At 43.6% G+C, this 27,949-nt stretch overlaps 1 protein-coding gene across 3 annotated transcripts in view; it reads right to left on the bottom strand.

Moving 5' to 3' along the window:
* The window catches only part of PLCB1 (phospholipase C beta 1), a 426,994-nt gene that overhangs the window by 123,510 nt on the left and 275,535 nt on the right, over positions 1 to 27,949 (bottom strand). For all 3 annotated transcript variants that reach the window (XM_088665570.1, XM_060272415.2, XM_088665571.1), the window contains exons 9-10: positions 27,685 to 27,851; positions 11,328 to 11,474 (exon numbers count right to left, since the gene is read on the bottom strand). In XM_088665570.1, coding sequence (XP_088521696.1) covers positions 11,328 to 11,474; positions 27,685 to 27,851 — 314 coding nt within the window. The remainder of the gene's footprint in view (positions 1 to 11,327; positions 11,475 to 27,684; positions 27,852 to 27,949) is intronic.

Raw genomic sequence — 27,949 nt, 5'->3', positions numbered from 1 at the left:
CACAAAAAATATTATTTTTGCCACTAAAATGACATTTCTTTAAGTTTAGGATAGAATGCTTTGAAATTACTATTTTTTCTTCCCTTGATGGATGGCAACATTGGATTATAAATGTTACACTTCCCCCTAAACGGTAAGACAGAGCTATAAGGTGTAAATAAATAATCAGCACTCATGTGCTGTGAAATTGTTGTTGTTTTACTAAAGACTAAGGTCACAATAATTACCGTGTTTCTCCTAAAATAAGACACGTCTCATATTTATTTTTCTGCCAAAAAAACACAACACAGCTTATTTTAGGGGATGTCTTTTTTTTTAAGCTACTACCCTGGGAGGCTCGGCCCGCCGCTGCCGCTGCCGGCGTCGCACATTCCCCTGGAATCGCCGCAGCCGAGGCTCCGGCCAACGCAGCTCCTCCATGCCAAGGGGCTCCCGCGGGACCTACGCTCCCTGCCGCCGAGGTAGCGCGGCCTGGCCTAGGCCTCACCTTGTCCTCCCAGGCGGAACGCTCCGCAGCGCTTTGCCCCACAGCGAGCCCTTCAAGGCACCACCGCCGCTGCCGCTGGCCACCAGGTGCTGGCCCTCCCCGCCGGGCCGCTGCTGGGTCGGGGCTCGAGCGGGAGCCGGCAAAGACAGCAGCGCGCGCCTGTCTTTGCCGGCTCCCGCTCGAGCTCCGACCCAGCAGCGGCCCGGCGGGGAGGGAGGGAGGCGGCGGTGGCGCGCCTGTCTTTGCCGGCTCCCGCTCGAGCCCCGACCCAGCAGCGGCCCGGCAGGGAGGGAGGGAGGCGGCGGAAGAGGACAATGAGCGGCGGCCGGCGGAAGGAGGAGCCGATGTCGCATCCGCAGCAGCACCTGGTGGCCGGCGGCGGTGCCTTGAAGGGCTCGCTGTGGGGCAAAGTGCTGCGGAGCGACTCAGCGAGACCCAGCGGGACCCGGGAGAGACAATACCCCCAACACGTCTTATTTTGGGGGGATGTCTCTTTTTTTTTCCTTTAGAAAATCGTGCCATGGCTTATTTTAGAGGCACGTCTTATTTTAGGAGAAACACGGTATGAATAGATCCATGCTATGTGTGCGTTTCTCTTTGTGGTGCAATGTTGTTTCTTAAGCATTTGCTTTGCTTAAAATATAACTAAGGGTGCAATCTCATAACTAGGACCCACCAGTGAGGGGGCTGTAGCACTTGTTGGAACCCCGGCTTCATGGGTAGAATGCTGAAAACACCGCTGCCGTGACAGACACGCTGATGGAATGGAAATGGGAGTGGAGCCATGGGAAGCGAAGAAGAGTTGCACACTTCTGTCACATCCACATATGGCATGGCCCCAAGTTGTGCACACCTAAAACTCACATGGGGCAAGTTGGGCTTTGGAAAACTACAGAAAGAGGGCACTTTGTATGTAACAGTTAGGCCTCACAACCTGCATGGGGAACTCGAGCACAAAGAGCCAGTTACTTTCAGTTTTGGTCCCACCTCCTCCCTGCTGAGTTTTGCAATGGCAACACTGAGACTAAACAGGGGGTGTAAGGTGGGGGCTTGTTGGTGACAGACTGAGGTTGGTGGGGCACTGCCCCATATGCCCTAATGGATCAGCCTCCACCACTGAGATTTTCCCACTCTTTTGTCCCTGACATGCCCCTGCTTCTTTGTTTTGCTAAGCAAGCAAAAGATGAATGGTGATATCCTTCCCCCACCCACAATAACCCCATGTTGAACTCAAGCTTCCTTCTCCTGCTTCCCAAACCTGTGCCCTATTTAGTAAGCTACTGGAGGCTGCTGATGGCACTGGTGTGTGGCTGTGGCTGCCCATGCTGTGTGCCTTGGCGGATGAACAAAATTGCCTTTCCCTTCCTGGGTGGGTCTTGAACCCTTGTCTCATGAGACCCATGTGTGCTTGGTGCAGTCTGCCTGCAACATGTGCCACATTGAGTGGGTTCTCCTTCCTTCTCTTCCTGCTCAGAAACAATGGTTGAAAGCAGCAGCAGCAAATTGAAACCCATGTCAGCAGGGGTGCCTCAGAACAAGCAGTAGGTAGGCCTTCATCAGCATCATAAAAAGTTGCGCACTTCCCCCTCCCAGGTTGAATGTGTGCTGGATGTGCTGGTTGTTCCACCAGTGTGGCAGCAATGTACAGTGGTACCTCTGGTTACGAACTCGATTCGTTCCAGAGGTCCATTCTTAACCTGAAACCGTTCTTAACCTGAGGCGCGCTTTCGCTAATGGGGCCTCCCGCTGCCACTGCACTGCGCAGTGCACAACTTCTGCTCGCATCCCGGGGCAAAGTTCGCTACCCAGAACACCTACTTCCAGGTTAGCAGAGCTCATAACCCGAAGCATTCGTAAGGAGGACGGTATGTAACCCGAGGTTCCACTGTATCTCCTCCCTGGTACGTAAAGTGAAAACTGCTTTGTTAGATTCTGATAATTAATGGGGTAACAGATTTACCAAGAGAAGAAAACATACTCTGATTAAAGGGCTTCCTTATTTCCCCAGTGGCTGGCTTCTTTACTTTAAATTAACAAAGTACATTTATTATGTATGAAGTTATGCACACAATTAATTGTATATTAAAAATCTAACTGTGCATGATACTATTGTCATCATTTATTTACAATGCGGTAAACAAATTGGTAGCATAGAGATTGTTTGGTTAAAAAAAAGCAGCCTCTCTCACCTTCTTTTACATGAGTGGGCAGGTGGGTTGAGGGTAACTTCTTTGCAGAACCTCTTTGAATATCTCTGCATTCCCTTGGGGGCCATGGCCCCCAGCTTGGAAATCACTGATCAATATTCTTTAGGGCAACTAACCATAACTTAAAAGGTTTATTCCTTAGCCTTTTCATCTCCTGAAGATGAGCCACAAGGCAGCAGGTACTCTACAGAATCATAAGGTGGTGAGTACAAAACAGACATTTTCTGCTGTTTCCCTTGTACTGTGGAAAGCCTGTCCCTCTGCCATATGTAAAGAAGCAAACACCTGTTGTTTCTAAAATCTTGTAAACACTTCCCTCCCCCCCCCATGCTTTCACTGACCCATCAGATTGGAACTGGTTTTATGTGTCTACATTTCTGTTTGATTCACTTTTAATGTGCTTTTATATTGCTGCTTTACTGGCTTCTGGCTGTGTTTTTTGTTTTAGTGAAAAATTATATTGCTTGTATTTTTTAGACTGTACTCTGCGTAAGAGATTTTTGAAACATTAAGCAATGTATAAGTGCCTTTTAAGAATAAATATATAACAACAACAATAGAACAAACCAATGTTAGCAAAATTCCCATCCCTCAATACATTGTCCAATTTCATTCAACATTCTCTTGGCTATCTAACCAGTTAAGACAACAATTCAGCAGCATATGTACACATTCAACCAAACTGAGCACTTGTCAAATGAATCTGACAATACAATTGTAGTTGCTGCAGCTTCCCAATAAATGCTGTCAGCTATGGTAATGCATCCATAAAATGCAATGATTAAAACCATTCCAAGCCAGATGCTTCAGTTTCATGTGGCGCCGGTGTACGCACACACACAACCCGCTAAAAAGGTGGGGCATGCATTTCTCACCACAGAGTCAATGCACTCCCTCTTCCTCTCTTAACTCAATACAATATTATTCTGGCTAATCATTTGCATGCAATTTCACTGAGCCACGAATCTTAAACCATGTTTAAGAGCAGCTGTTCAGGAGCCAAGTTCTATAAATATACATTCATCTGCCACAGGACAAAGAACCAGCAGTTGCAGATCAAGGTGGAATTCCTTGAAAGCTTGGCTTAAGCCAGTGGAGAACTGGGTACGGTTTTGACCCAAATATGGAGGACTAACATCAACAGGTGGCGCTGTGGTTAAACCACTGAGCCTAGGGCTTGCTGATCAGAAGGTCGGCGGTTCGAATCCCTGTGACGGGGTGAGCTCCCGTTGCTCGGTCCCAGCTCCTGCCAACCTAGCAGTTCGAAAGCACATCAAAATGCAAGTAGATAAATAGGAACCGCTACAGCGGGAAGGTAAACGGCATTTCCATGTGCTGCTCTGGTTTGCCAGAAGCAGCTTTGTCATGCTGGCCACATGAACTGGAAGCTATACGCCGGCTCCCTCGGCCAATAATGCGAGATGAGCGTGCAACCCCAGTCGGTCATGACTGGACCTAATGGTCAGGGGTCCCTTTACCTTTACCTTTTAACATCAACAGACAACCATGAATCGACAAGATTCACTTCAACTCATATAGCAATCGGTGTCACAGAAAGTTGGTTTTGAGCCAAGATACTTGTTATGATGGTATTTTAAACATCCTGACCCTGATGGCTACTTAGTCCTCAAGTATCATGATTTAAGGAAGAAATCCGATTTTATATATACAGTATACGGTATATATTATCTGAAGCAATTTTATTTGCTTTCTAGTTTCTGAGCTAGAAGCTCCAATCCCAAGCATACTTAATTGGAAGTTAGCTTGACATACTCCTAAATAAATATGTCTGCAAGGCAGATACTGCATGTTTCAAAGATAAATAGCAATAAAAAGCCACAAGATTTGACCATGCACTCTGAAGATCAAGAACAAAATTGTGGATGGCATGCTGCCATGCTCACGTATCTTTGTATCTTTAACAGCTGGCTCTTGTAGCAGGGGGCTAAATTTTTGGTTGTGTGTGTGTTTTAGTGATCCCAGGAGATGTTTAAGCAGACACCTTTAGCTTGATCTATAACCTTGAATCCTATTCAACTCAGCAGCAACAGTTTGGGTAAACAGTGCCTCTCTCCACACATGCACACTTTTTACTTATGGCAGCTGGTGCTATCTAATTATTGAAGTGTCTTGTGTTCCTAAGCACTTGGCTGCATCGCAGGAAGTGTGCAGTATCTTTTAAAAAAAAGCCAACTGCATTATCTCTGTCTTAACTTCAGCCACTCTGAATTTTTTTGTGGGCTTTTATCTCCAGCCGCATGCCCTTTCACGAAGGGTTGTGTTCACATTAAGGGTGTGTTCATTGAGACTGGATTACTGGAAACACACTCAATGTGGGGCGTCCCTTGGGCTTAACCAGGAAGCTATAGCTGGTGCAGAATGCAGCAGCTAGATTGTTGAAGGGGGTACTCTGTCAATTTTGCCGAGGGAGCTGCAATAGCTTCCAATATGCTAACCATGTGCACTTCTGGTTGTCTCATTTAAAGTCCTTAACTGACTTGGGTCCAGACTACCTAAGAGAATGCCTTGCGTATTATCTCCTTGTCTGACAATTGCACTCCTCAAATTGGGGCACCTCTGAGAGTCTATTATGGCCCAGGGATGCTTTTAGCCTGTCCTAAAAACTGGGCTTTTAGCGTTGCAGCTTGAGCTCTCTGGAATCAATTAACTTTTTAAATATATTTTTTATTAAATTTTCTGTTTTACAATTTCAAATACACATTTTACATCCTTAAGATATCAATGACTCCCCTTCTTCTCTTTCCATGGTTCATTTTACATATCTTAAAAAGGTAAAGGGACCCCTGACCGTTAGGTCCAGTCACGGATGACTCTGGGGTTGTGGTGCTCATCTCGCTTTACTGGCCGAGGGAGCCGGTGTACAGCTTCCGGGTCATGTGGCCAGCATGACTAAGCCACTTCTGGTGAACCAGAGCAGCGCATGGAAACGCCATTTACCTTCCCGCCGGAGTGGTACCTATTTATCTACTTGTACTTTGACATGCTTTCGAACTGCTAGGTTGGCAGGAGCAGGGTCCGAGCAACGGGAGCTCACCCTGTCGCGGGGATTTGAACCGCCGACCTTCTGATTGGCAAGCCCTAGGCTCTGTGGTTTAGACCACAGCGCCACCCATGTCTCTTTTTACGTATCTTAAATGCCTGCATATTTTACAAAAACTATACCAATTGGTTTTCTATTATTGCCTCCATCTGGAATCAATTATCAGCTGAAATCAGACAGGTGCTTAATGTCATGATGGTTGGGCACCTACTGAAGATATTATTGTTTAGGATGGCTTTCCCTGGGGTATACCCCTGTCACTTTTCTGATGTCAAGAGCTGGTCACCAGTGCTAGGCACTACCTTTGAAGATGGCTTCCATGGATCTCCCGCCCTCCTACCCTTTTTTCTTGCGTTCAACACCTTGACCTTGCTATGGACTTCGGTTGGTCACCTGTAGGAATTTTTCCACTTGGCAGATTGGCACCAGCCACTTGGTTTTTGCCTACCTCGTAGCAAATCGTCACAACTTTGTAAGGTCAGGCAACATTAGGCATTGGAAAAGCTTGGTTTATAGGAGGGGAGGTTGTGGCCATCACCTACCCCTCCACTTTAAGGGTCTTCTGTTAAAGGAATCTGTGGCTTGTGGTTCCTGTCCGAAGCCCAGGTGGAGGTTAGGGCCATGGCACAACCTTTCTGGTGGGGACCTATGACTTGATGTACATCAACAGGGCTCCCCCTACTGGTGGTTAACCCTTGTAAGACTTCCTGCATGCTGGGCAGGAGTCAGATATAGTCCAGGTTCGGGTCCAATGCCTAAAGCCAATATCATTCACATTCTGTAACCAATTAAGTTGTGGCCTTTATTAGTCCATTAACCTAAAATACCATGTGTCTTTATTCATCAAAGGAAGGGGTGCAGGGCCTTGTCGCGCAATCCAAAACATTTGCCTTGATGGAACAATCACCTTAGTGAGACACTGGATTTCTCCCATTGTTTTTAGAATTTGTATTGTTTTATTGTTTTAGAGATGGTTGAGTTGATTCTATTGCTCTCAGAGCTCATGCTTTTTTAATGTTTTTGCCATGTACAACACCTCAATTGTCTAAACCACAGAGCCTAGGGCTTGCTGATCAGAAGGTAGGCGGCTCGAATCCCCATGACGGAGTGAGCTCCCGTTGTTTGGTCCCAGCTCCTGCCTACCTAGAAGTTCGGAATCACGTCAAAGTGCAAGTAGATAAATAGGTACCGCACCAGCGGGAAGGTAAACGGCGTTTCTGTGTGCTGCTCTGGTTTTGCCAGAAGCGGCTTAGTCATGCTGGCCACATCACCTGGAAGCTATCTGCGGACAAATGCCAGCTCCCTTGGCCAATAAAGCAAGATGAGCACCGCAACCCCAGAGTCATCTGTGACTGGACTTAACAGGCAGGGGTCCCTTTAACAGTTCAATGACTATATTCAGCAAAGTGATCTAAAAATTGTTTACTAAATAAAAATGAATGCCCAATATTGAGGACACTGGTGATGTAGGTGGAAGTTGAACAAACTGAATTGTTACACAGGGAACACTCATGCCATAGGTTATCTTGCTCAATTGAGAGGGGCCCATGCATGTCAACTCCATTACATAGATATTTAGCAAGGTGCATATGTGAGCTGGCCCAGGTTATCCAAACATTAATTGGAGTCTTGGAAATTTTATGTGTCCATGTCCAAGTGTATTGAAAGGCCCGTTACAAAAGACGATTTGACCATCAACTGAATTTTGCATTTGGCAAAGTCACAGCACAGGAATATTTGATGGGCCTCCTGGGGTGAGAGATGGTATTTACAGAACCACTAAAGACTATCATTTGCAAAATGTCAGCTTTTACTATCACGCTCATAAATATATGGTAATATTTCCTTGTGGGCACAAAACACCCTAACAACTGGGTGTGGACCAGTACAACAGATTGTCCTGACAAGACTGTGCTGACAAGATAACACAAGAGTTAGCTTTAAAAATTAAACTGTCAACATCATAATGCTTTTATATAAATCCATTGTGCAGTCACATTTAAAATAATGTGTGCAGTTATGGTGGCTTCTTCAGCAGAGCTATTACAGGTTTCAGCAGCAGAAGATAAAGAGATTTCAGTCAGGGGACAGGGGTGAGATGAGCAAAGATTGTAGGTAACGGAAAAATTCTTACCTGGTCTTGGATACATTTCAAATTAAATTACAAAAATAGCAGAGCATTTACAGATTATTTGTTGTTGTAGGTAATTTCTATACTTAATACACAGAGCAATGCTATCAACCCAGAACAAATCCTGTTAAGGAAGTTTGGGATACTTACATACTACAGAGACCATTTTAATTGGTTCCAATAAATGTGTAAAATGGAAAAGTTGAACTTGCTGTAAACTTTAGCCTCGGAGAGGGACAGTCTTTACTTGTGTACCCTGCCAAATAAAATGGACTGCTTGTCCCTCACTCCTTATGTTAGGGCTAGTCGATGTGTGGCCCTCCATTGACCCATTTAATTAATTTAGCAATGTGTATAGGCCATTCAGTTTTGGTTGTTGTTGTTGTTTTTTTTTAAAAAAAAACCCTGTTTCCATAAAATATTTATCAAAAGCTAACAATAAAAATTTAAAAAACTTAACTAAGCACAATACAATCAAATGTCAGAGCAGGCTTGCTGAAACAAATAAAAGAAGTATTTAGTGGTTTTATTCTTGGTTTACAACTTGAAGTTTGTCTAGAGGAAGACATACCATGAGCCCAGATTCAGAAAAAATGCTAAGCCAAACCAAGGTTAAGCCCTGTGTAGCACACTGGCAGCAGAACAGGGAACTCACACTATTGCCCCTTCCTGTTAAGCTATGGTTTGGCTTAGCAATGCATCCAATCTGGATGTGTTATAGGATTTCTGCTCTACACAACAATTAACCAATAGGTATCCAGTTAGAAAATAAGTTAAATTGCGAAAAGAGTTTTAAATTGTGCACTTTGTTCAGTTTTGATAAAAACAACAACTGGTGCACACTGACACAATCCACATTGCAGTTCTGAACTAAAAGTAGTGTTTTCATGAAACAAATAATAGGCAATACCTTTCTTTTTTTCTTTTTTACTCTTCCTGTGGTTATTCACCTTGTATTAATGTCACATCCAGACACATGACAGTGTAAGTTTGCATCAGGAAAAGTATCTGTCATTATATGTAACATGGCCAATTTGAAAAATGTCTTTCTAACCTTCAATGTTTGATGTTGCAGAGAAAATAACAAGCTTGATCCCTAATTATTGGTATTATCTTGACGACAACAGCAAATCAAACTATTGCATATGAATTTAACAGCAATAGTTATTTTCAAGAGCAACCATTTGCATTTTTTTTTAAAAAAAATGCAATAATTTTATTTTTGTAATTATAGCCTTATACTGCCTGCTTGAATCTGCTACTGGCTTATGTAGTTTCACATCAGATGCAAATGGTCAAAATGACCAAGGCCCACACATCCCTCCACAACATGTGCCCTCCACAACATGTTGAAAGTCATTGCTTTTTTTGGTGACATAAATATCACAATCCAGAGAAAATGTACAAGAAGGGGGATAGTTGTGTGTGGGAGCATTTAAACATGATGCTTCCCATGAAATGATACATATGGGGGAAAGATCAGTGAGCAAAGCATTTCCAACACATCCAAGCAGCAGCTTCTTAAATACAAGGTAAGGCCAGTAGCTTCAGCTTTAATTGGGCAAAAGGCATCTACAATATTGCAATACTTTGTTGGCAGGTCCAACAACCTCTTGGTCATGTTCTAGTCAGAACGATGCAAATGGTAGGGACAAGTAAGGTAAAGGTAAAGGACTCCTGGATGGCTAAGTCAAGTCAAAGGTGACTATAGGGTTGTGGCACTCATCTCACTTTCAGGCAGAGGGTGCCGGCGTTTGCCCACAGACAACTTTCCGGGTCATGTGGCCAGCATGACTAAACCGCTTCTGGTGCAACAGGACACGGTGACGGAAGCCAGAGCACAAGGAAACACTGTTTACCTTCCCGCCACAGTGGTACCTATTTATCTACGTGCTTTCAAATTGCTAGGTTGGCAGGAGCTGGGACAGAGCAACGGGAGCTCACCCCATTGTGCGGATTCGAACCACTGACCTTCTGATCAGCAAGCCCAAGAGCTCAGTGGTTTAGATCACAGCGCCATTCATGGGTGGGGGCAGAGTAAAGTCAACACTTACTTTCCTTCTCACTGCTAAAGGTAATTCTATAGCCATGATATCCTGGACAAGCTTTCCCAAGTGTGGAGTAAGATTTTTCTCTCTACACATCCAGGCTGATCTTTCTCAGCCACCATTGCTGGGCTTAGTGCAAAATCAGTCTTTCCCCCTTCCACTTGCTCAGGCTGGTGGTGTGTTCTGAATAGTGATAACACTGTTTTGAGTTTGTGGGTGCTACACACTTCTAATCCCTGGATTCAAGAAGCGTTAATAGCTAATTAAGCCAGGCAGGCTAGCCTCCTAGGTGATGGGTCATTAAGAGGACAAAGGATCAAAGGGCTTGTACTAAGCCAGAGTTTAGAGTATATGCAATGCAGCAAACAAAAAAGCCAGAGAGATTGTGCATCTCCGTTTGAATCCAACGCTGTGACTGTGGGAGAAACAAGTTGCTCTTGGGGTGTTGATGCTGTGAGCCCTTCCATTGTAGGCTCGGGTTGCATAGATGTGTAAGTAAACCATATCTCATAAAGACACCACAGTCTCTTCTGTGTCTAATTTCCAAAAGGAAAAAATGAAGCCTGGGTGAGCACCTGGAACCCCTGGAATCTCACACTGCTCAGAGTTTGGGGTGGCGTGCAACAATATTGATCTTGCAATGTGTGCAATGAGAGCAGCCAGGTCTTAAGATGGAGACCTCCCCAACACTACAGCTCCTTGCAAGGGTAGCCTTGGCAAGGAGGGCTGGCAGATCTGGCTGTGGGAATTGGTCCAATCTCTGTCTGATGAATTAATTCATGCCCAAGGTAAATTAAGCACAAGCTAAGTAGCTTGAATGAATAGGGCCCATTCTGAAGGGAGAGCTTGCTCCTAGTTAGGTCCCTAACAAGGAGGATTGACAACTTAAGATGATGGAATATGCAGGGGTAACAGGCCTAACAAGTAGAATAAGAAAGCAGGAGGAGCAAGTACTTAAAAAGGAGTGGAAATTTTTTGTTGAGCATGTAGAAAATAATCGCACACAGGTGAAAATGGTGGCAGCATTAAGGTAAAATCAACAGTATAACATATTTAAAGGGATATTATAAAGGGGAGAATTTGGATCAATTGGAATTGGGGTTAAATCAAAGGAGCCTTGGAAGGGGAAGGAGGGAAGTCACTGAATGTATTGGTATATTGTAAGACTTTAATGTATACCTGAAAACTTTTCAATAAAATTATTTTAAAATAATTTTAAAAAGAGAAGGAGGAAACTGATAGAAATAAACATAGACATCACCAGGTAACCACCTTTCAGGGGTCAGCATTTCCCTACCTTGAAGGGTTTAGACAGTCCATAAACTGCATTTCTATTCTATTAACAATAAATCTACATTAACTAATATGTCAAAACTGCCCCCCCATACTGCACCTGTGAGGTAGGTGTTGTGCGACGAATTGATAAAATAGTGAGACAGAGGCTGGCTCATATCTTCATTCAAATCCAGTTTTTCAGGTGGAACGACTCCGTTCTCCTCTCCACTCAAATATCTCATAAATCCATCCACCGATATCTGCCCTGGGAGAAAAGAAATTCAAAAAGGCACATACTTTAGCTTCAAGAACTCAGCTTGCAGTACACCTTCGTTTGGGTTCAGCTCATCTCAGAAGAACAAGACATGCTCAACAAATTATTTATCATAACAGCAGCAGCCTTGATTCTATAGGCTTCCCCCCCCCTTCATTCTTCAAGTGATCCAAATGGACAGACTTCAACCCTTAGAGCTTGACTTCGCGTCTTACTTAAAATGTCAATGTCCACCAAGCACAAGCAGGTGCAAAATAGTAGCTCAGCCCTGGATGGAGGCAGGTCCTCATGTTTAAACACACCCTAATTCTCCCAGCGCTGGAAGAGGAGAGGTGGGCCAAACCACTGCTGCATCACATACTTTCACTAATGTGCTTTTTAGGATTGGCAGAGAATAATGTTTCATTTTTACCGAAGGCTACCACTGTAGCTGTGCTGCATTTTTCCTCAATTGCAATTAAGCAACAGATTTATCAGCACTGGAAATGTCACAACGGTGAGTGTCTGATTGCAGAAAAGGAATACCTGATGTTTTCATCAGGCTTCTTTAGTAACAACCACTCAGGAAGGTTGAAAGGATAAACGGAGGTGCTTCCCACACATGTGTGTGTGTGAGAGAGAAAAGGACTGGTAATGATCATATAAATAACAGAACAGTGATAAACCATCCAAACAAACCTCTGCATCACCCCAACATATTGAAGTCAGTCTAACAGAACAAGTATACCAGGGCAGCTTGTTCCTGAGTGATTAGCAATTGAAAGCACAGCAAGATCACTTTTCTCTGTTACAGGTCAGTATGCGTATGCGTGACTTTGTACACATCAGAGAGGGGTGAGAGGTTGTCTTCTCCCTAAGTGCATGGCGTGCTTTGTTTCCTTTCCTCGTAACCCCCTGCTCCTGAACTCCCATTTGTGAAGCTGACGGATGCACGTGCGCAATGTCTGTCTCAAGTGCAGACACCTGGCTCAAGTACAAAGTGAATCGAGACTGAATTTGTGAGCCGGACTGAAGCCGGCTTGAGCAAAAACACACCACACAGCAGTATTTCTCAAGAAGCTACGCAATCAGTGTGGATTGGGGCGAGCATCATTTGTGCGCAGCCTCCAAAACTAGCAGCAGGAGTGCATTGGATACAGAGTCACCACCAATGTATACATACCCTTTTACAAGCAGCTGCCTTTTTAGGCATATCCAATACGTACACAACCCAGAAGTGATCTGGAAATGCCACTAAAAGCCACCAAAAGGAGTGGAATGGGGAGGGGGCGTGATGGGATCTTTGCAGGCTTTTTCAATGGGTGTTCCAATTACACATGATTTCATGCAAGCACGCAATGATCCAGGACACTACACCCCCCCAAAAAAAAAACACCCAACCCCATAAAGTTGCCTGAAGTCATATTACCAACTGACATGTGAAGTTTGATAACTTCAGAAGTTCCTGGTCAGATCTCACTTAAGTATTATATTTCAGCTGCCAAACAGAGGGCAGTCAATCTGCTAGGAAAATTTTGGAGTAACTTTTCATGCTCTTCTACAAAGGAAAAAGAAACATTCCCAGAAACATACAATCAAGACTTGCCAATGTGCTTTTCAGTTCCCATGTGCTTTCATGAGTAGCACTGACAGGTAATGATGCATTGAAATTCTAATATCCTCCATATGTCTGTGTTATTAATAGAATGTCTTCTGCCAACTTCAGTTGGACTCTTTCCAGTCATTTAGTCAACAGCGCAAATAAGAACATAAACTGATTACTCAGAGGGGAGGGGAGAGAAAGTTTCAAGATCATTCTGTTCTGTCTGCTTTTCTTGAATCTGAAAAAAACTCATTGTTTTTATTGCAAATGATAATGTCAGGCTGAATGTAGATCTCCTGGCAGCCAGCAAGAGTCTCAGTTCTTCAAGGGATTCTCTAAACAGACGCATTTTCTTCATGTCCTAATATGCAGCTCTTGTTTAGCAATGTGAGCCCATCAGGGATTTCAGAAGACCCCCTGTGAAATGTTTGCAGTAAAGAAGCTCCCTGCTTGCTTCCTCCTATAATTTCTTTTGCTGTCCTTTTCAGGTGTGCGACACACAGCAGTCAAGACTGAAACAATGACTGCAGAACACCTGCGGGGAAGGTGGCAGCCTGGATGCTTACTCATGAGCAAATCTGCTGACGCCACACAGGGCATTGCCCTCAGCTGTTTCTCGATAAAGCATGCTGGATTCCTTCCCATCTACTGCAAACCTTAGCAGAGAAGTAGACCAATGGATTAGAGAAGATTTTTTCCCTCTTTGAAGTGGCAAAGGACTTCACAGCTAGGACTGGGCTGAAATTCCCTGTCCAAGGTTCTGCAAAAATATTAACCCCCCCCCCCTTGAGAAAATGGTGGGTCTTTTACTGCTGATTTCTTGGGGAGGGGGTGAAGAGTCTTTGGATTTTTAGGGAAGGGGCTGCTGCTTACATTACTAGGCAAACATCTGGTCAGACATTTTTGGGAATGGGAGGTTTACAGGGGAGTGTAATTGGAGGAGGAGGAGGAGGAGGAGGAGGAGGAGGAGGAGGAGGAGGAGGAGGAGGAGGAGGAGAAGAAAAAAATACGTTAAAATGAATTTAATTGAATAAATTAAGGAAACATCAGAATTATAATTATAAATGTGTATAATACACACTATTTAAAGCAAGATCATGCCACTTCCATCAGTCATGGCTTCCCCCAAGGAATCCTGAGAACTGTAGTTTGTTAATGGTGCTAAGAGCTGATAGGAGACCCTTATTCCCCTGACAGAGCTACAGTTTTCAGAGTGGTTTTAACTGTTCTTAGAAAACTCTTGGAATTGTTGAACTATTATGGTGAAATAAGAGCACCCCCAAAGCAGTCAACAGCAATCTCTATAATAACTCTTGTCTGGATTTTCATTGCTGCTGGGACAAAAAGAGACCTCGAAGGTTACCCTGCAGTTGGCGTTTGACAGGAGGTAGAAAATCTTTTCTGAAATGGCATCAGAGTGTAGGTGGAGCAGAATATACCCTAGAAACTTCATTCTTGGTTCAGAGCAAAGTGAACAAAAGAACAAGCAGTGAGGTAGATCCTCAATTTCTGGTGCCCCACAAATGTAGTGCCAAGGGGGTATGAGAATATCTGCTGCCGAACATAGCTGCCGGCATTGTTTGGAAGTGAAGGGCTGTAAATGCTCACCTAAGCTTTGGAATTTGTAAAGCCTATACCATTTTGAAAATTTAGAGTTATTAATGTCCTGTCTGTCCAATTGAGCACCACAATGGAAAATATAACCACAGTGTTTCCCCTTTGAATTCAGAGTAGAAAACGTACTGAATGGAGTAGGATATGAATCAAGCAACTTTTGATATTTTAAGCTGCAATTTTTACAGTTTGGTAGCTGTTTGAAACATAGCTTAGGGAATATGCTATCTGGAGACACTGTAGCTTTGTATGGGGACTACAGTTCTCAGGATTCCTGGGGGGCTTCCATGACTGTTTAAAATGAAACGATAGTGTTTTAAATGTATAGGGTAGATGGGACTGATGTCTAAGCACAACTAAAACAGACTAGTAAACATAAGCCCTAGCAAAACATTTTAAAATTTAAGAACATACTGCTATTTTTGCTCTCCATCAAGTGATTTATTTTTCGCCCACTTCTAAAACAAAAAGGATACTGAAGAATGAATGGCATTCTGTGTTGCACAATGTAGCTGATGAGTGACTCCTCTCAACGGCTCAACTGATAGACAGTTTTATAATTAAGGAAATATAGGGTGACAGGTGAGCTTATTTTAAGAGTAAGCCTACCTCTTTAATAATATGTGGCCATAATTCTTTAAAAAGAAAAGCAAGTACAGGTGATATTTAGCAACTGTATGGCAATCTCCATAATATTATACTACCATGTTCCCATCAACTTTTAGTTAAAAATTATCTTAATAGACAGACTGTGGTACTGGATAATTGCAGAGGTAAAGCCTTAAGATTCTTAAAAATCTATTTTAAAAGACAACCATCCCTTGTCAATCTTGGGAAATGCCTGACTTTACAAGGAGTTTTATTTTGAAACACTGAATCTGCTTTGGTTTTTCCTTTTGTTTTCTCCCTTCTTTTCCAGTTACAATGGATATTAATGGGATTTACAAACTATGGGTTATATCAATTCCTGGATATTTGTGAATGAGCAGAATGGACTCTCCCTAGTGATATTAGCTTACTTTATCTGTAGTGAATATCCGAGTTTGATTATCCAATGATTAGGTGGGTAGCTGGATATACAGTAATTAGTTTCCCGCTTCCAGTGAAAAATCTAAAGCAGGGATACATGTTTACTTTTAGTTAACCCCGCTATTAAAACTGTTGGAGGACTGTTGGAGACTTCCTAAATGGCAAATCAACTGTTAATGAAATTACCAGCTAATAGCCAAGATATTTGGGTGATGAGCTTCCAGAGAAGTTAAATGGTGAGAAGCCATTTCTCCACCAGAAAAAGAGCTGATTGCCTGCTAGCAGCTACTTACTTAAGGGGCGGTTTCTTCTTATAGTTATGCCATCAACGCTAACCAGAAGCATGTGAAAATTGGTTTTAAGATTGCCTACAGCTGCCTGCTGTTGGCCTGGGATACAAAATTATGTAGCAATTTAATCCAGAGGGGAGGGAGAAAGGAAAAAGAATCCTGAAGATGGGCACCCCTCCTGTTTTGTTGCCTGAGATGGAGCAACACACAGTGCAAAAGAAACATTGTACTCAAGGCCAATCAAGTTATTTGGGGACACGAGGCAGAAAATCCCACAAGCACGTTTTCCTCTCCTTAGCAGGAAAAATACTACTACTACTACTACTACAATAAATTGAGTATCTAACAGGCTTCCTTCAGCCTGTCAGTTCGTGTCTAAAACTATGCTTGCTGAGCCCTGTTGCCCTGTTATAGACGGGATGCCGGCATTCTCTACATCTTCTGTTATCAGGCCATACTGCGGAATTCCATGTCAGAAAAACCTATATAATACACAGAGTACCTGCCTGCAAACTGCACTGCTGTCATTTCACTTAGTCAGATGCTAATAGCCACTGTAACCCACACACTGCTGCTGCTCACCTGAATAAAATATATGTCATGCCCAAATGCTCTTCCTTCTGTCTGCATCCACAAGAGAAAGACAAAGATATAAAGTATGCTTTCTGCTTCAATCAGAGAAAGGCTGAACCTTGTGACCCCATGTGGATACTGCCTGCCTCCCTGAAGGAGAGGTTGGCCACTGTGACCTTATGATGATGTTGCCTCCTTGAAGGAGAGAGTTTGGCCACTGTGACCTCATGATGATGATGCCTTTCTGAAGGCAAAAGGCTGGCCACTGTGACCTCAAGATGATGTTGCCTCCTTGAAGGAGAGAGGTTGGCCACTGTGACCTCGAAATAATGTTGCCTCCCTGAAGGAGCGAGGCCGGCCACTGTAACTTCATGATGATGTTGCCTCAATGAAAACGAGAGGCTGGCCACTGTGACCTCTTGATGATGTTGCCTCCCTGAAGGAGAGAGGCTGGCCACTGTGACCTCTTGATGATGTTGCCTCCCTGAAGGAGAGAGGCTGGCCACTGTGACCTCATGATGATGATGCCTTTCTGAAGGCAAAAGGCTGGCCACTGTGACCTCATGATGTTGCCTCCCTGAAGGAGAGAGGTTGGCCACTGTGGCCTCATGATGATGATGCCTTTCTGAAGGCAAAAGGCTGGCCACTGTGACCTCAAGATGATGTTGCCTCCTTGAAGGAGAGAGGTTGGCCACTGTGACCTCGAAATAATGTTGCCTCCCTGAAGGAGCGAGGCTGGCCACTGTAACTTCATGATGATGTTGCCTCCCTGAACGAGAGGTTGGCCACTGTGACCTCATGATGATGATGCCTTTCTGAAGGCAAAAGGCTGGCCACTGTGACCTCAAGATGATGTTGCCTCCTTGAAGGAGAGAGGTTGGCCACTGTGACCTCAAAATAATGTTGCCTCCCTGAAGGAGCGAGGCTGGCCACTGTGACCTCATGATGATGTTGCCTGCCTGAAGGAGAGAGGCTGGCCACTGTGACCTCAAGATGATGTTGCCTCCCTGAAGGAGAGAGGTTGGCCACTGTGACCTCAAGATGATGAAGCCTTTCTGAAGGCAAAAGGCTGGCCACTGTGACCTCAAGATGATGTTGCCTCCCTGAAGGAGAGAGGTTGGCCACTGTGACCTCATGATGATGTTGCCTGCCCAGAGGAGAGAGGCCGGCCACTGTGACCTCAAGATGATGTTGCCTCCCTGAAGGAGAGAGGCTGGCCACTGTGACCTCTTGATGATGTTGCCTCCCTGAAGGAGAGAGGCTGGCCACTGTGACCTCTTGATGATGTTGCCTCCCTGAAGGAGAGAGGCTGGCCACTGTGACCTCAAGATGATGAAGCCTTTCTGAAGGCAAAAGGCTGGCCACTGTGACCTCAAGATGATGTTGCCTCCCTGAAGGAGAGAGGTTGGCCACTGTGACCTCATGATGATGTTGCCTCCCTGAAGGAGAGAGGTTGGCCACTGTGACCTCATGATGATGATGCCTTTCTGAAGGCAAAAGGCTGGCCACTGTGACCTCATGATGATGATGCCTTTCTGAAGGCAAAAGGCTGGCCACTGTGACCTCATGATGATGTTGCCTGCCTGGAGGAAAGAGAAAACATGCCCACATGTTACCAACTACTTTCATGAGAAAGGTACTCTTTGCACCCAGGATTTGTTAGACAGAATTTGCTTGGCTTTCTTCCTTACTCTCACACACTCTCAAATGCAAGGTCCACACTCTTTACGTAGCCCTCGGAGTCCACCAATATTTTTAAGGACTTCTAACTCTCAAACCCCTGCTGTCTGCCTTTGGAGGTCTCCCTCCTTTCCTCCCTCTCTCTCTTTTTCTCTGCTGTGTTCACCTCCTTCATGCAACAAGGCACTTCTGTAATGAAGAGTAGTAACAAAAACTAAATCTGAAACAAAAGCTAAAGTTTTAAAACAGCTAAGACTAAAATCAAAAATCAAAACTAAAATGTTCCCTCCATCGCAGACCAAAGCAACATATTCACGTTTCACAGGAGTTTGGTGAGATTGGAAGGGGTGGTGATTTCTTCCCAGGAGAGTTACAAAAACAACTACAATCAAATCAATAAAGCATCCTTGTGGAACATATTTGAATTCCATACACCTGGATGCAAAAAAAAAAAAATTAAAAAATTGCTGGAGCAGCAGCTACAGTAGCATTTTGCCCTGGCTAATCCAAGTCTTATTTTCCAGAGAGAGAGAATTCTACATCTGATAGATATGGGCAAAACCTCTCAGCAAACACTCATGCTACTCAGCATCAGACCTGCAAAATCCAACCATAATCCATGCCTTTTCAAAGCATACAGCCTGCAATAAAAATGAACAAATCTCAACACCAAGTCAAACAAAGCTACACTTTCCCGCTCCTCTATTGCTACCTTCGCAATCCCTTGCTGTTTGGCAGCCGCTATCACTGCTGCTTTGTTTTGTAATGTGGATTTATCTTCTTGATCCATTTAATTAACAGACATAAAGTGCTTCCTTCAACTTCCAACTAGTTGCTGGAAGAGAATTGCTGCATAAACAGTCAGGAGGTTTTCACATTACAATAAAATCTTTGGCTGAGCTCATAGCTAAGCCTCATTAACATGGGAGGCCAGCTGCAAACAAATGAATGTTAGCAAAAAGGGAACAACTTTATAAATTGGATCAAACTACACCTTTTCATTTATTTGCATTTTATTTATATTTACATGTTATTATAAAATGTTCATACATTAAATTGTGTGATGTTAATTAAGGAAGTCTGGGGACCACAGTGGATTATGAGAAATTTCATTTCCCCTTGCTTCCCTTGTGGTAAACTAAAGAAACAGGGCTGATAGATTTTCAGAATTATATCTTAATTCCCATAGTTCCCAGAGGGCACAGATTGTCTCTTTCTCATTATTATTTTGCAAAATACAGCTTCCCTACACCAAATTATATTGTGATACAAGACTCAATGCAAGCAGACAGGGGCCAGTGACTGGAAGCTGCTAGATTAGCGGCACAGTTATAATTTTTTTGTAGCAAGCGGGATGCTGGGTAAAAGGTAAAGGGACCCCTGGATGGTTAAGTCCAGTCAAAGGCGACTATGGGGTTACGGTGCTCATCTCGCTTTCAGGCCAAGGGAGCCAGCGTTGGTCCACAGATAGCTTTCCGGGTCACGTGGCCAGCAGGACCAAACCGCTTCTGGTGCAGTGGAACACCGTGACAGAAGCCAGAGTGCACGGAAATGCCGTTTACCTTCCCACCACAGCAGTACCTATTTATCTACTTGCACTGCCATGCTTTCGAACTGCTAGGTTGGCAGGTGCGGGACAGAGCAATGGGAGCTGACTCCGCCACGTGGATTCAAACCACTGAACTTCTGATTGGCAAGCCCAAGAAGCTCAGTGGTTTAGACCACACCACCACCCATGTCGCTCTGGGTAGGGTAGTAGCAGCAGGGGCCCAGATTGCCACTGGGCCCCCAATCAGCGTCACTAAACCTGGTGCCCACCAAAGCCTAGTGGGGAATGTTTGATAACATGGGAATGATAGCTGCAGCAGTACCAGCGACTCCAGATAGTGGGATACACCTGTTAGCTACAAACCACATGTTAAGATGGGAATGGGGAAACCTGTGGTCCTTTGGATGTTTTTGGATTTCATATTCCATCAGCCTCAGACAGCATGTATAACGGTCAGAAATTATGGGAGTCCAGCAATCAGTATATGGAGAGCCACAGGATCCCCCAACATCCTCTGGTTTTCTGCAAATACTTCCAGTCTACTGCCTCTCTCCCAATACTTAGCACCTTGCTAATTGCATTACATGCTCAGGGAATTGCTTATAGATGTCTCTTGAAAGTACCCACTACCTAGTTTGTATTATACTGATCTAATGCAATTTAAACCAAGGTTGAAAATCTTGGTCTCAATGCAGTCCTTGATGCCTTTGGATGGGGTCTGTACCTTCCCTTCCTTAACCTAATCCCCTGCACAGCAATTACTCTGACAGACCACAAACGAACTTCCACTGGTGAAACTGGAAGCTCGTTCCCCTGCCCAAAAAAGCATAATTGCTGCAGAGAAGGGGTGTGTGTATTTTCAGGTAGTATGTGTACCAATTGGGAAGGAAAGGTTGGCCTTCCCTGATCTCTGCACTTGGATAGCCCCTACTCAACATCACACACACACCACCGCCAAGAATCAATTAGGCTTAGGATAAGGTCCTGTTCATAGGAATGGGACTTTTGCTTGCTAAGACAAGTTGCCACATGGGAGGAGTGACAGCTGGGGAGGGAAGCATTAATCCTTCTTTTCCCATGTCTTGCCACCCCCTGATATCTCTCCCCCCCTCCATATACAGCACTTAGGCATAGAAAAAGGTTACCAAATGTATGAATGGGTGTGCTGTGTGTTGGTTGGGTGGGGGAGGGAGAAAGGCAAAGAGAGAGAAAGCAAAAGGGAGAGAAAGAAAATGTATGGCAGGCATCCACAAACAGCGGCCCTCCAGATGTTTTGGTCTACAACTCCCATGATCCCTAGCTAAGAGGACCAGTGGTCAGGGATGATGGGAATTGTAGTCCAAAACATCTGGAGGGCCGAAGTTTGGGGGTGCCTGATGTATGGCTTCAGCTCTGTTCCCTCTCACCTCTGACATGCAGCTCTCAATAAGGATGCACAAAAGAGGTGTCATTTCTTGTTTTATTCTGATGGATATTTCCAAGCCATTAAAAATTATTAGGTAAGTTGGACGTATATCTGCAAAAGCAGTTACGTGTTTTTTCACGAGGGAAGAGTTATACAAGTCATTCTGCTTGCTGGGGTTTCTGGTAATTCTGACCCTAGCAGTAGTGCCCATTATTGCCCATTCAGAGGTGTGCATGTGTGCAAAAACACACACACCTGTATAGTTTTGTTTATGGAAGAGGAACACATCCCTTTCTGGCATTTGAAGATGAGGGGTAAAGTTACCTTCATTGCATATGGTTCCCTGTTTAAAGCATATAACTTAAAAAGTGGTCAAGAGCTCTGCTTGCCTTTTTTTTTAAAAAAGGAAAATAATAATAATAATAATAATAATAATAATAGGAAACAATAGTTCAAGCCCATGTTGAGCAGGAGGATAAACTAAGGTCCATCCCAGTGTTATTAATTGCTGCAGTCTACCTCCCTAAGTAGTAACACTCCTTTTAATCAGGTTTTTTTAATTGTTTTTTTAATTGTTAAAACCTATATTTATTGCCTATTTTTAGATTATTACTGTTTTTCTTTTATTGTTTTATATATTGCATATTTATGTGTGCTGGTCAAGAACCGTAATCAATCAATCAATCAATCAAAACTAAGGTCCAAGGTCCTTCCCAGGTCTAGAGTTTAAAGTGCTCCATCCCCAGAACAGAAACTGACCCTGAAACAATGAATAAAGACTATTAATCAGAAATCTAGCACCTGCACTCCTCAGGAAGCAATACAATGGTCTGAAGCTGCACACAGGAAGTAGTTAATTAAAGGCACAGGAAACCTCAGTTGTGCTTTGCCTGTCTACATTATACAGGTTGGGCTGCAATTTACATTTTATTACAGCAAATAAATAAAAAATCATATCGGAAAACACAAAGAAGGATAGTGGAACATAATGACACCAGGGACTTTTGCGTCACAGCACCTTCATCCCAGTATATATCATATGAATGGAGAGTTCATTCCCATCATGGAAAGCTGTAAGGTCTACATATGGCTCCCCAGAAAGCAATCAAACATGAAAACAAGGGATTGCTTATGGGACTGCCCTCTTAGAAGAGCCTGATCACATCAACTAGCCTTGCAGATGCCAAATCCCTCCTTCTGCCTCACTTTTATCCTTTTTAGGCCCATGGCGTTGCTGGCTCCGCAGATAAACATCTAGTGACTGTTCTGAGAAGACATTTGCAGCTTCCTTTGCCGTGGGCTCTGCCTCTTGCAAAATGTGCTTCCGTCAGTGCCCTTGTTACCACGAAGCATGACTTATGAGGGATGTGGTTTATGTCAGATGCTATATTTAAAAGTGCACTGTACTATTAAGGTGTCTTCAAAGTAGAAAAGCGGGGCCCTCCCTGCTTTGTACTAGCTCCTGCCTCTACATTCTCTGTTGCCTAGGAGACAGACCCATCAAGCTGTCCGCAGCAGACTTTGACAGGCACTTCTACACTCTTTAGCAAACATAGATTTAAAACAGTGAGGCCAATCTGTCTAAAAATTGACAGGGGGGAAGATGCTTCTTGTTGAGATGTTATGGTTCTGTTTATGTGTGGTGGTAATCCTGATCCCCTACGTTGGAGGTAAGTTTTTGTTTTTAAACAATGCTTGCAGGCTCGGAGGGGAAAACACTCTTCCTTCCCTCGGTGCACAACAAATCCCACATCTTGTTGTAGATATATATTCAATCATTTCTGAAAAACAAAGCACTCCACTCTGATTTGAACATATGTGATGTCTGAAACAAAATTTATCTCAAAATATTTTGGGCCACATTTTTTTTTTACACGTTTTTGAGGGAGGGAGTCATGACCGTCCCCTAGATTTGTATTTACCGAAGCTGAACTTCTCCGATGTAAAGTCAGTTGAAATTCCAGTGCAGGAGTGGGGAAGGAATCCCAGTAATGGAGACAGCTGTGCTTGCCTTTTTTTAAAAAGAAATAAATCAAGCTTTTGGTATATACAATCAGAGCGAAAACCAAAAAAATATGCCTACACACTCCCTTTTAGGTGCCAGGGTTTATGCTGAGTGTGAGAAAGTATAAGCAGTATATCTCTGCAATATACAAAATCACAAGGGTGTCATCACTTGGCCACAGACAGGTAGCATTGTGACCCGTAGTGTGATGAGCTGCTGGGCTGTTAGGTAGGCAGGTAACCCAGGTGAGGAGAGAATGAGGTATGTGGAGGATAGACATGCGGGCTCAAGAATTGTGAGGAGCAGAGAACCAGAGGATGAAAACATGGCTAGGTGGCAGCCCAGGCAAGCTGTGGAGGTTTGGTGAGATCTGGGAAGGTGGGATAGTTGGCAAGGTGTAAATACATTGTATGTGGGGGTGCCTTGGAAGATGGTTTGGAAACTACAAGTGGTGCAGAATTTGGCGGCCAGATTGCAGACCAGTGCAAGATGATCTGAACATATAAAACCAATTCTAGAACACCTACCGATTACTTTCCAGACTTGATTCAAAATGCTGGTTTTGACCTAGGAAGCCTCAGGACCCCAAGACCTCAAGGACCCCTGATGTTACTGATAACTTCCTTAGGTTACCTTAGAATCTAAGGTAGGTAGAATCTAAGGTAGAATCTAGGCAAACTCAGCCCTCCAGATGTTTCGGGACTACAACTCCCATCATCTCTAGCTAACAGGACCAGTGGTCAGGGATGATGGGAGTTGTAGTCCCAAAACATCTGGAGGGACAAGTTTGCCTATGCCTGATCTAAGGCAATGCAGATTTACCCATGTATCATCAAATGTGTATTTATTTGTATGCTAGTTTTTGGAAGTGTTTTAACTATGAAATCTATTATAAGAAATTTAGCAAAGCAACCACCATATGTTGAAGAGATATTTGGGGAAGTGGCCACAAAGATGGGCTACATGTAAGTAGGCACAGGGAGAATGGCAGCCTCAGTCAGAGGTGGCTTCTGCTTTTCTTTTCCATGGCACTGCCACCTCTACATGGCAGATGCCTTCTGCTCCCTTGTGTATCCCTTTGCTCTTTGCCAAAAAATGTCCTTCTTTAGGGTGCTGTCTGTTGCATGCCAAGGCCCCATGACCCCTTCGCTCCCTTGGTGATGAATCGTCAGACAAGACAGCAACATATAGTTTGGGTTCAAATAGGCCAAAACGGATTACAGATGGCAATGGTTTGGCCTAGGCATTGGGTGAAGCCATTTATTCCACTCCAGCCTGATCAAAAGGTGAGGAGGAAGGCTGGGGCAGGCCACAATTCACTCCCCCGGGAGCAGACCCAAGCATGCCCATTGGCCACCTGGCACCACTCTCTGAGGAATTCCCGCAAAAAGCCCGCCTGCCACTGGCCAATCCGCAGGCAGGCCTGCATTCCTTCCCAGTCAGCCGCCGGATCGCAGGTGTGGCCATTGCCAGGTCGCAACACTGCCTGACCTGTAAAGGTCAGCAGACTTCTCCTAACTCTCCTTCTTCCATCTCTCTTCCCTGGGTGTGCTTTGTTTTTACCTCAAACCTTGGTCTCTGGTGACCATAACAGACAAATATGGAAACATTGCATAGACACAAGCTAACCTGGGCAGCTGTGTAGGGAGGTGGCTAGAATCTGAAGTGTAGGTTTTTGTGTGTCAGTCCGGGGCATAGTAATTGTGCAGAGAGAAGTGAGAAAAGGAAAATGGATTGGTGTGGCTGCCGGTGTCATCACAAAGGCTCAGAAAGTTTTGTGGCAGTATGTGTGTGCGCACATGCACATAACTGTCTGCAACTCTCACCCACATCTACCTGCGACAAGACTACCTTGTCATAAAATGGAAAATGGTGGCAATGGTTGCATGTAGATTGTCTTCTTGAAAACTTTGTTTTAAAGGCAAATTTATGGCAAATAAGCCAGCTGCTTTCTGAATGCTCCTGTATACTGTCTTCTTTATATTTTCCAGCTTTATTTTTTGCTAGTTGAGTGCAGGTGTGCTTTGATTCATAGGCGAGCAATATCGGTGTGAAGGTAATGCCTTGCATACATTTGTGTCTACACTCAAAATGTGGATTACATTTGTAAGAGACTGTTCACAGAAAATAAATAAATCAAGAAGCGGGTCTGGTGGGGAAAATCTGGACACATTATACTGTCCATATTAAATGTGTTATGCAGCCCAGACCAGAACTGAGATGTTAGTGGGGTCTCTCTCCAATTGCTGAATGAGAAGCGACAGGATCATAATTGCTTTTTCTTATTAAATGTATCACTGGCGGTTTGCATTTCTTTTATGACTTTCATCTCTGCTTTCTTCAAAAAAACAAAAACAAAAAAGCTCTCCAAAAACAACTTGGATGATTTAAGGAAAATTCAATGTACTTAAATAAGAGCTGAAATATAGGGTGTGTGTGTGTGTGTGTGTGTGTGTGTGTGTGTGTGTGAGAGAGAGAGAGAGAGAGAGAGATCTGGAATGTATGCAACTGCACTGCATTGGAGGAACAGAGAGAATAATCAGTACCTATATGCTCTCCAGATCATTATACGCATACAAACACGCCACTTTAACGGGGCCCCTACCCCTCAGACAATACTCAGCCCACAACAATATGTCTTTGTTGGGGTGGAGGGAGAGACAAAATCTTGAGGCACTCTGGTCCTAGGTCGTGTATTTCTTGATGACATCCTGATCCCACAATTCCACTAATATATTGTCCATTCTGGAAACTAGACTTGGAGGGACTAGGACATGAATGAGAGGGCAGGCGTTCTCTCTCTACAAAAGGCTACAGGTGCTGCATCAGCCAAAACAGGTAAACACTCTTGGCTGTTACCATCTAATCATCCAGGAGAATCCTCAGGCTGCAAGACTGGTTTTTTTGGGGTGGTGGTGGTAGTAGTAGTAGTAGTAGTAGTAGTAGTAGTAGTAGTAGTAGTTAAACAGATAAATGATGCACAAGTGAATTACAACCATGTAAAAATAGTGACTCTGAAGATAGTCAAAATCCGGTGCATTCAAGGTGGTACAGCAGTAACCATAATTTATCATCTATGGGTTGGATCCAACAATATCTCTCTCTGTCCTCTATCTGCCCCTTAAATTGCCCCCTTCAAAAACATAAGAATCTGCTCTGGAAGGATGGGGGTATCAGCAGAGTAATTTAGAAGTGGGCAGATCCAGGGGATATACAGAGAAAGGAGAAGAAGTAGAAGCACCATTGCAGAGGCAGAAGCTGTTCTACTCAGAAAAGAACTTGGTTAGATATAATCTTATATATTTTTGGGCTACCCTTCCTGTATTGACTCTGAAAGTCAACACATGCACTTTCATTCACACAATGCAGCTGAATATCTATACAGTTTCCAGTATGTGTGAACGGCCCTAAAGAAATTCATTTACATAAGGATCAATATTTTTCAGATTTTCAAATTATTATTGAACAGCCACTTTTATAATTAACTATATTTCTTAACATGATGTTTAATAAATGTCTACCTTTTAAAAACACAGCAGCATATTTGCATGCATTTTAGCAATTTTACAAAGCTGAATAAAATATGTCCACTTTCTAGTAAATACCAATCCTCCTTCTCCTCCCACTGTTCTCTCTACCCCACCCCAAGCAAATTATGGGCAGGGGGAACAGAGGGTGGAAAGTCCCATTGCACAGGTGAAAATCCCTGTGCAATGCTTCTGCAGGATTCAACTAATGGGCACTATGTCACTAACTCCACATCAAAGTATTATTATTATTATTATTATTATTATTATTATTATCATCATCATCATTATTTGTCCCTTACTGGAAATAATGATAATAATAATAAGCTCTCGAATATTGTACTGGAATGACTTTGGAATGCTTGAATGAGGATGAAGCAAGAAGTCTCAATAAATATAACATGGTCTCCAGGCTGTTACAATGCTTATCTGAACAGAACTGAAGAGTATATCTTGGCCAAAAGCCCAGCTTTGCTAGTAACATCACTAAAGAATTTCCCAAAAGCATATTTCCCGATTATGACAGAATGCGCATCTATCCATTCTGAAGTCCACTTAGCATAAACACCTTATCAGCACACGAAATGCTGTGCTGCTTCCACCATCGGCATTATCAAGCAGTAAATTATTTTGCTCCGGTTCAGTGTTTTCTTAGGGCTTTCATTTTACTTCGCAAATTTCAAATTGAAGTAAATAATTATTGTCCTGGTGATTACGTTTGCACGCTCTGAATTATCTACCCTACGAAATGAAGAGCAGCGGGAAAACTAGCCTGCCCTCCCTCTCCACAGAAGTTCCAAAGAAAGTGTTTAAATGTTAACTACTTCAGGGCTGTCAAATCTTCAGTCATCCAGCTGGAAATATGATTAAATTTGAACCAGTGTGTATCAATTTGTTCATTGTTTGAAATCTGCAGCAGAATACTGAAGATAATGAAAATGACTGACCTTTCTTAGCCAGACTATTATTGGGTTCATATTTCTCAATCAGTTGCTGAACCTGTTCCTGCTTCAAGGGTGGATAAAGAATTTCATTTAACCGTGGGTCTCGTTGCTTCAAGTTTATAAATTCCATCATCTGGTCAACAGTAAGATACGCTCTGCCTTTGGCGCCGCTGTAAAAAATTGAAACGGAAAAGGGAAAAGGAAAGGAAGATTGCCAAGTTTTCCCCCACTGCCTTTTTGCAATATTCCTCTTGAAATCATCAGGTTT

Source organism: Zootoca vivipara, chromosome 3 (assembly GCF_965207765.1).
Source record: "Zootoca vivipara chromosome 3, rZooViv2.hap1.1, whole genome shotgun sequence".
NCBI classification, from domain to species: Eukaryota; Metazoa; Chordata; class Lepidosauria; order Squamata; family Lacertidae; genus Zootoca; species Zootoca vivipara.
The sequence above is the reverse complement of the archived record's forward strand: the minus strand, read 5'-3'. Positions and strand labels throughout refer to the sequence as shown.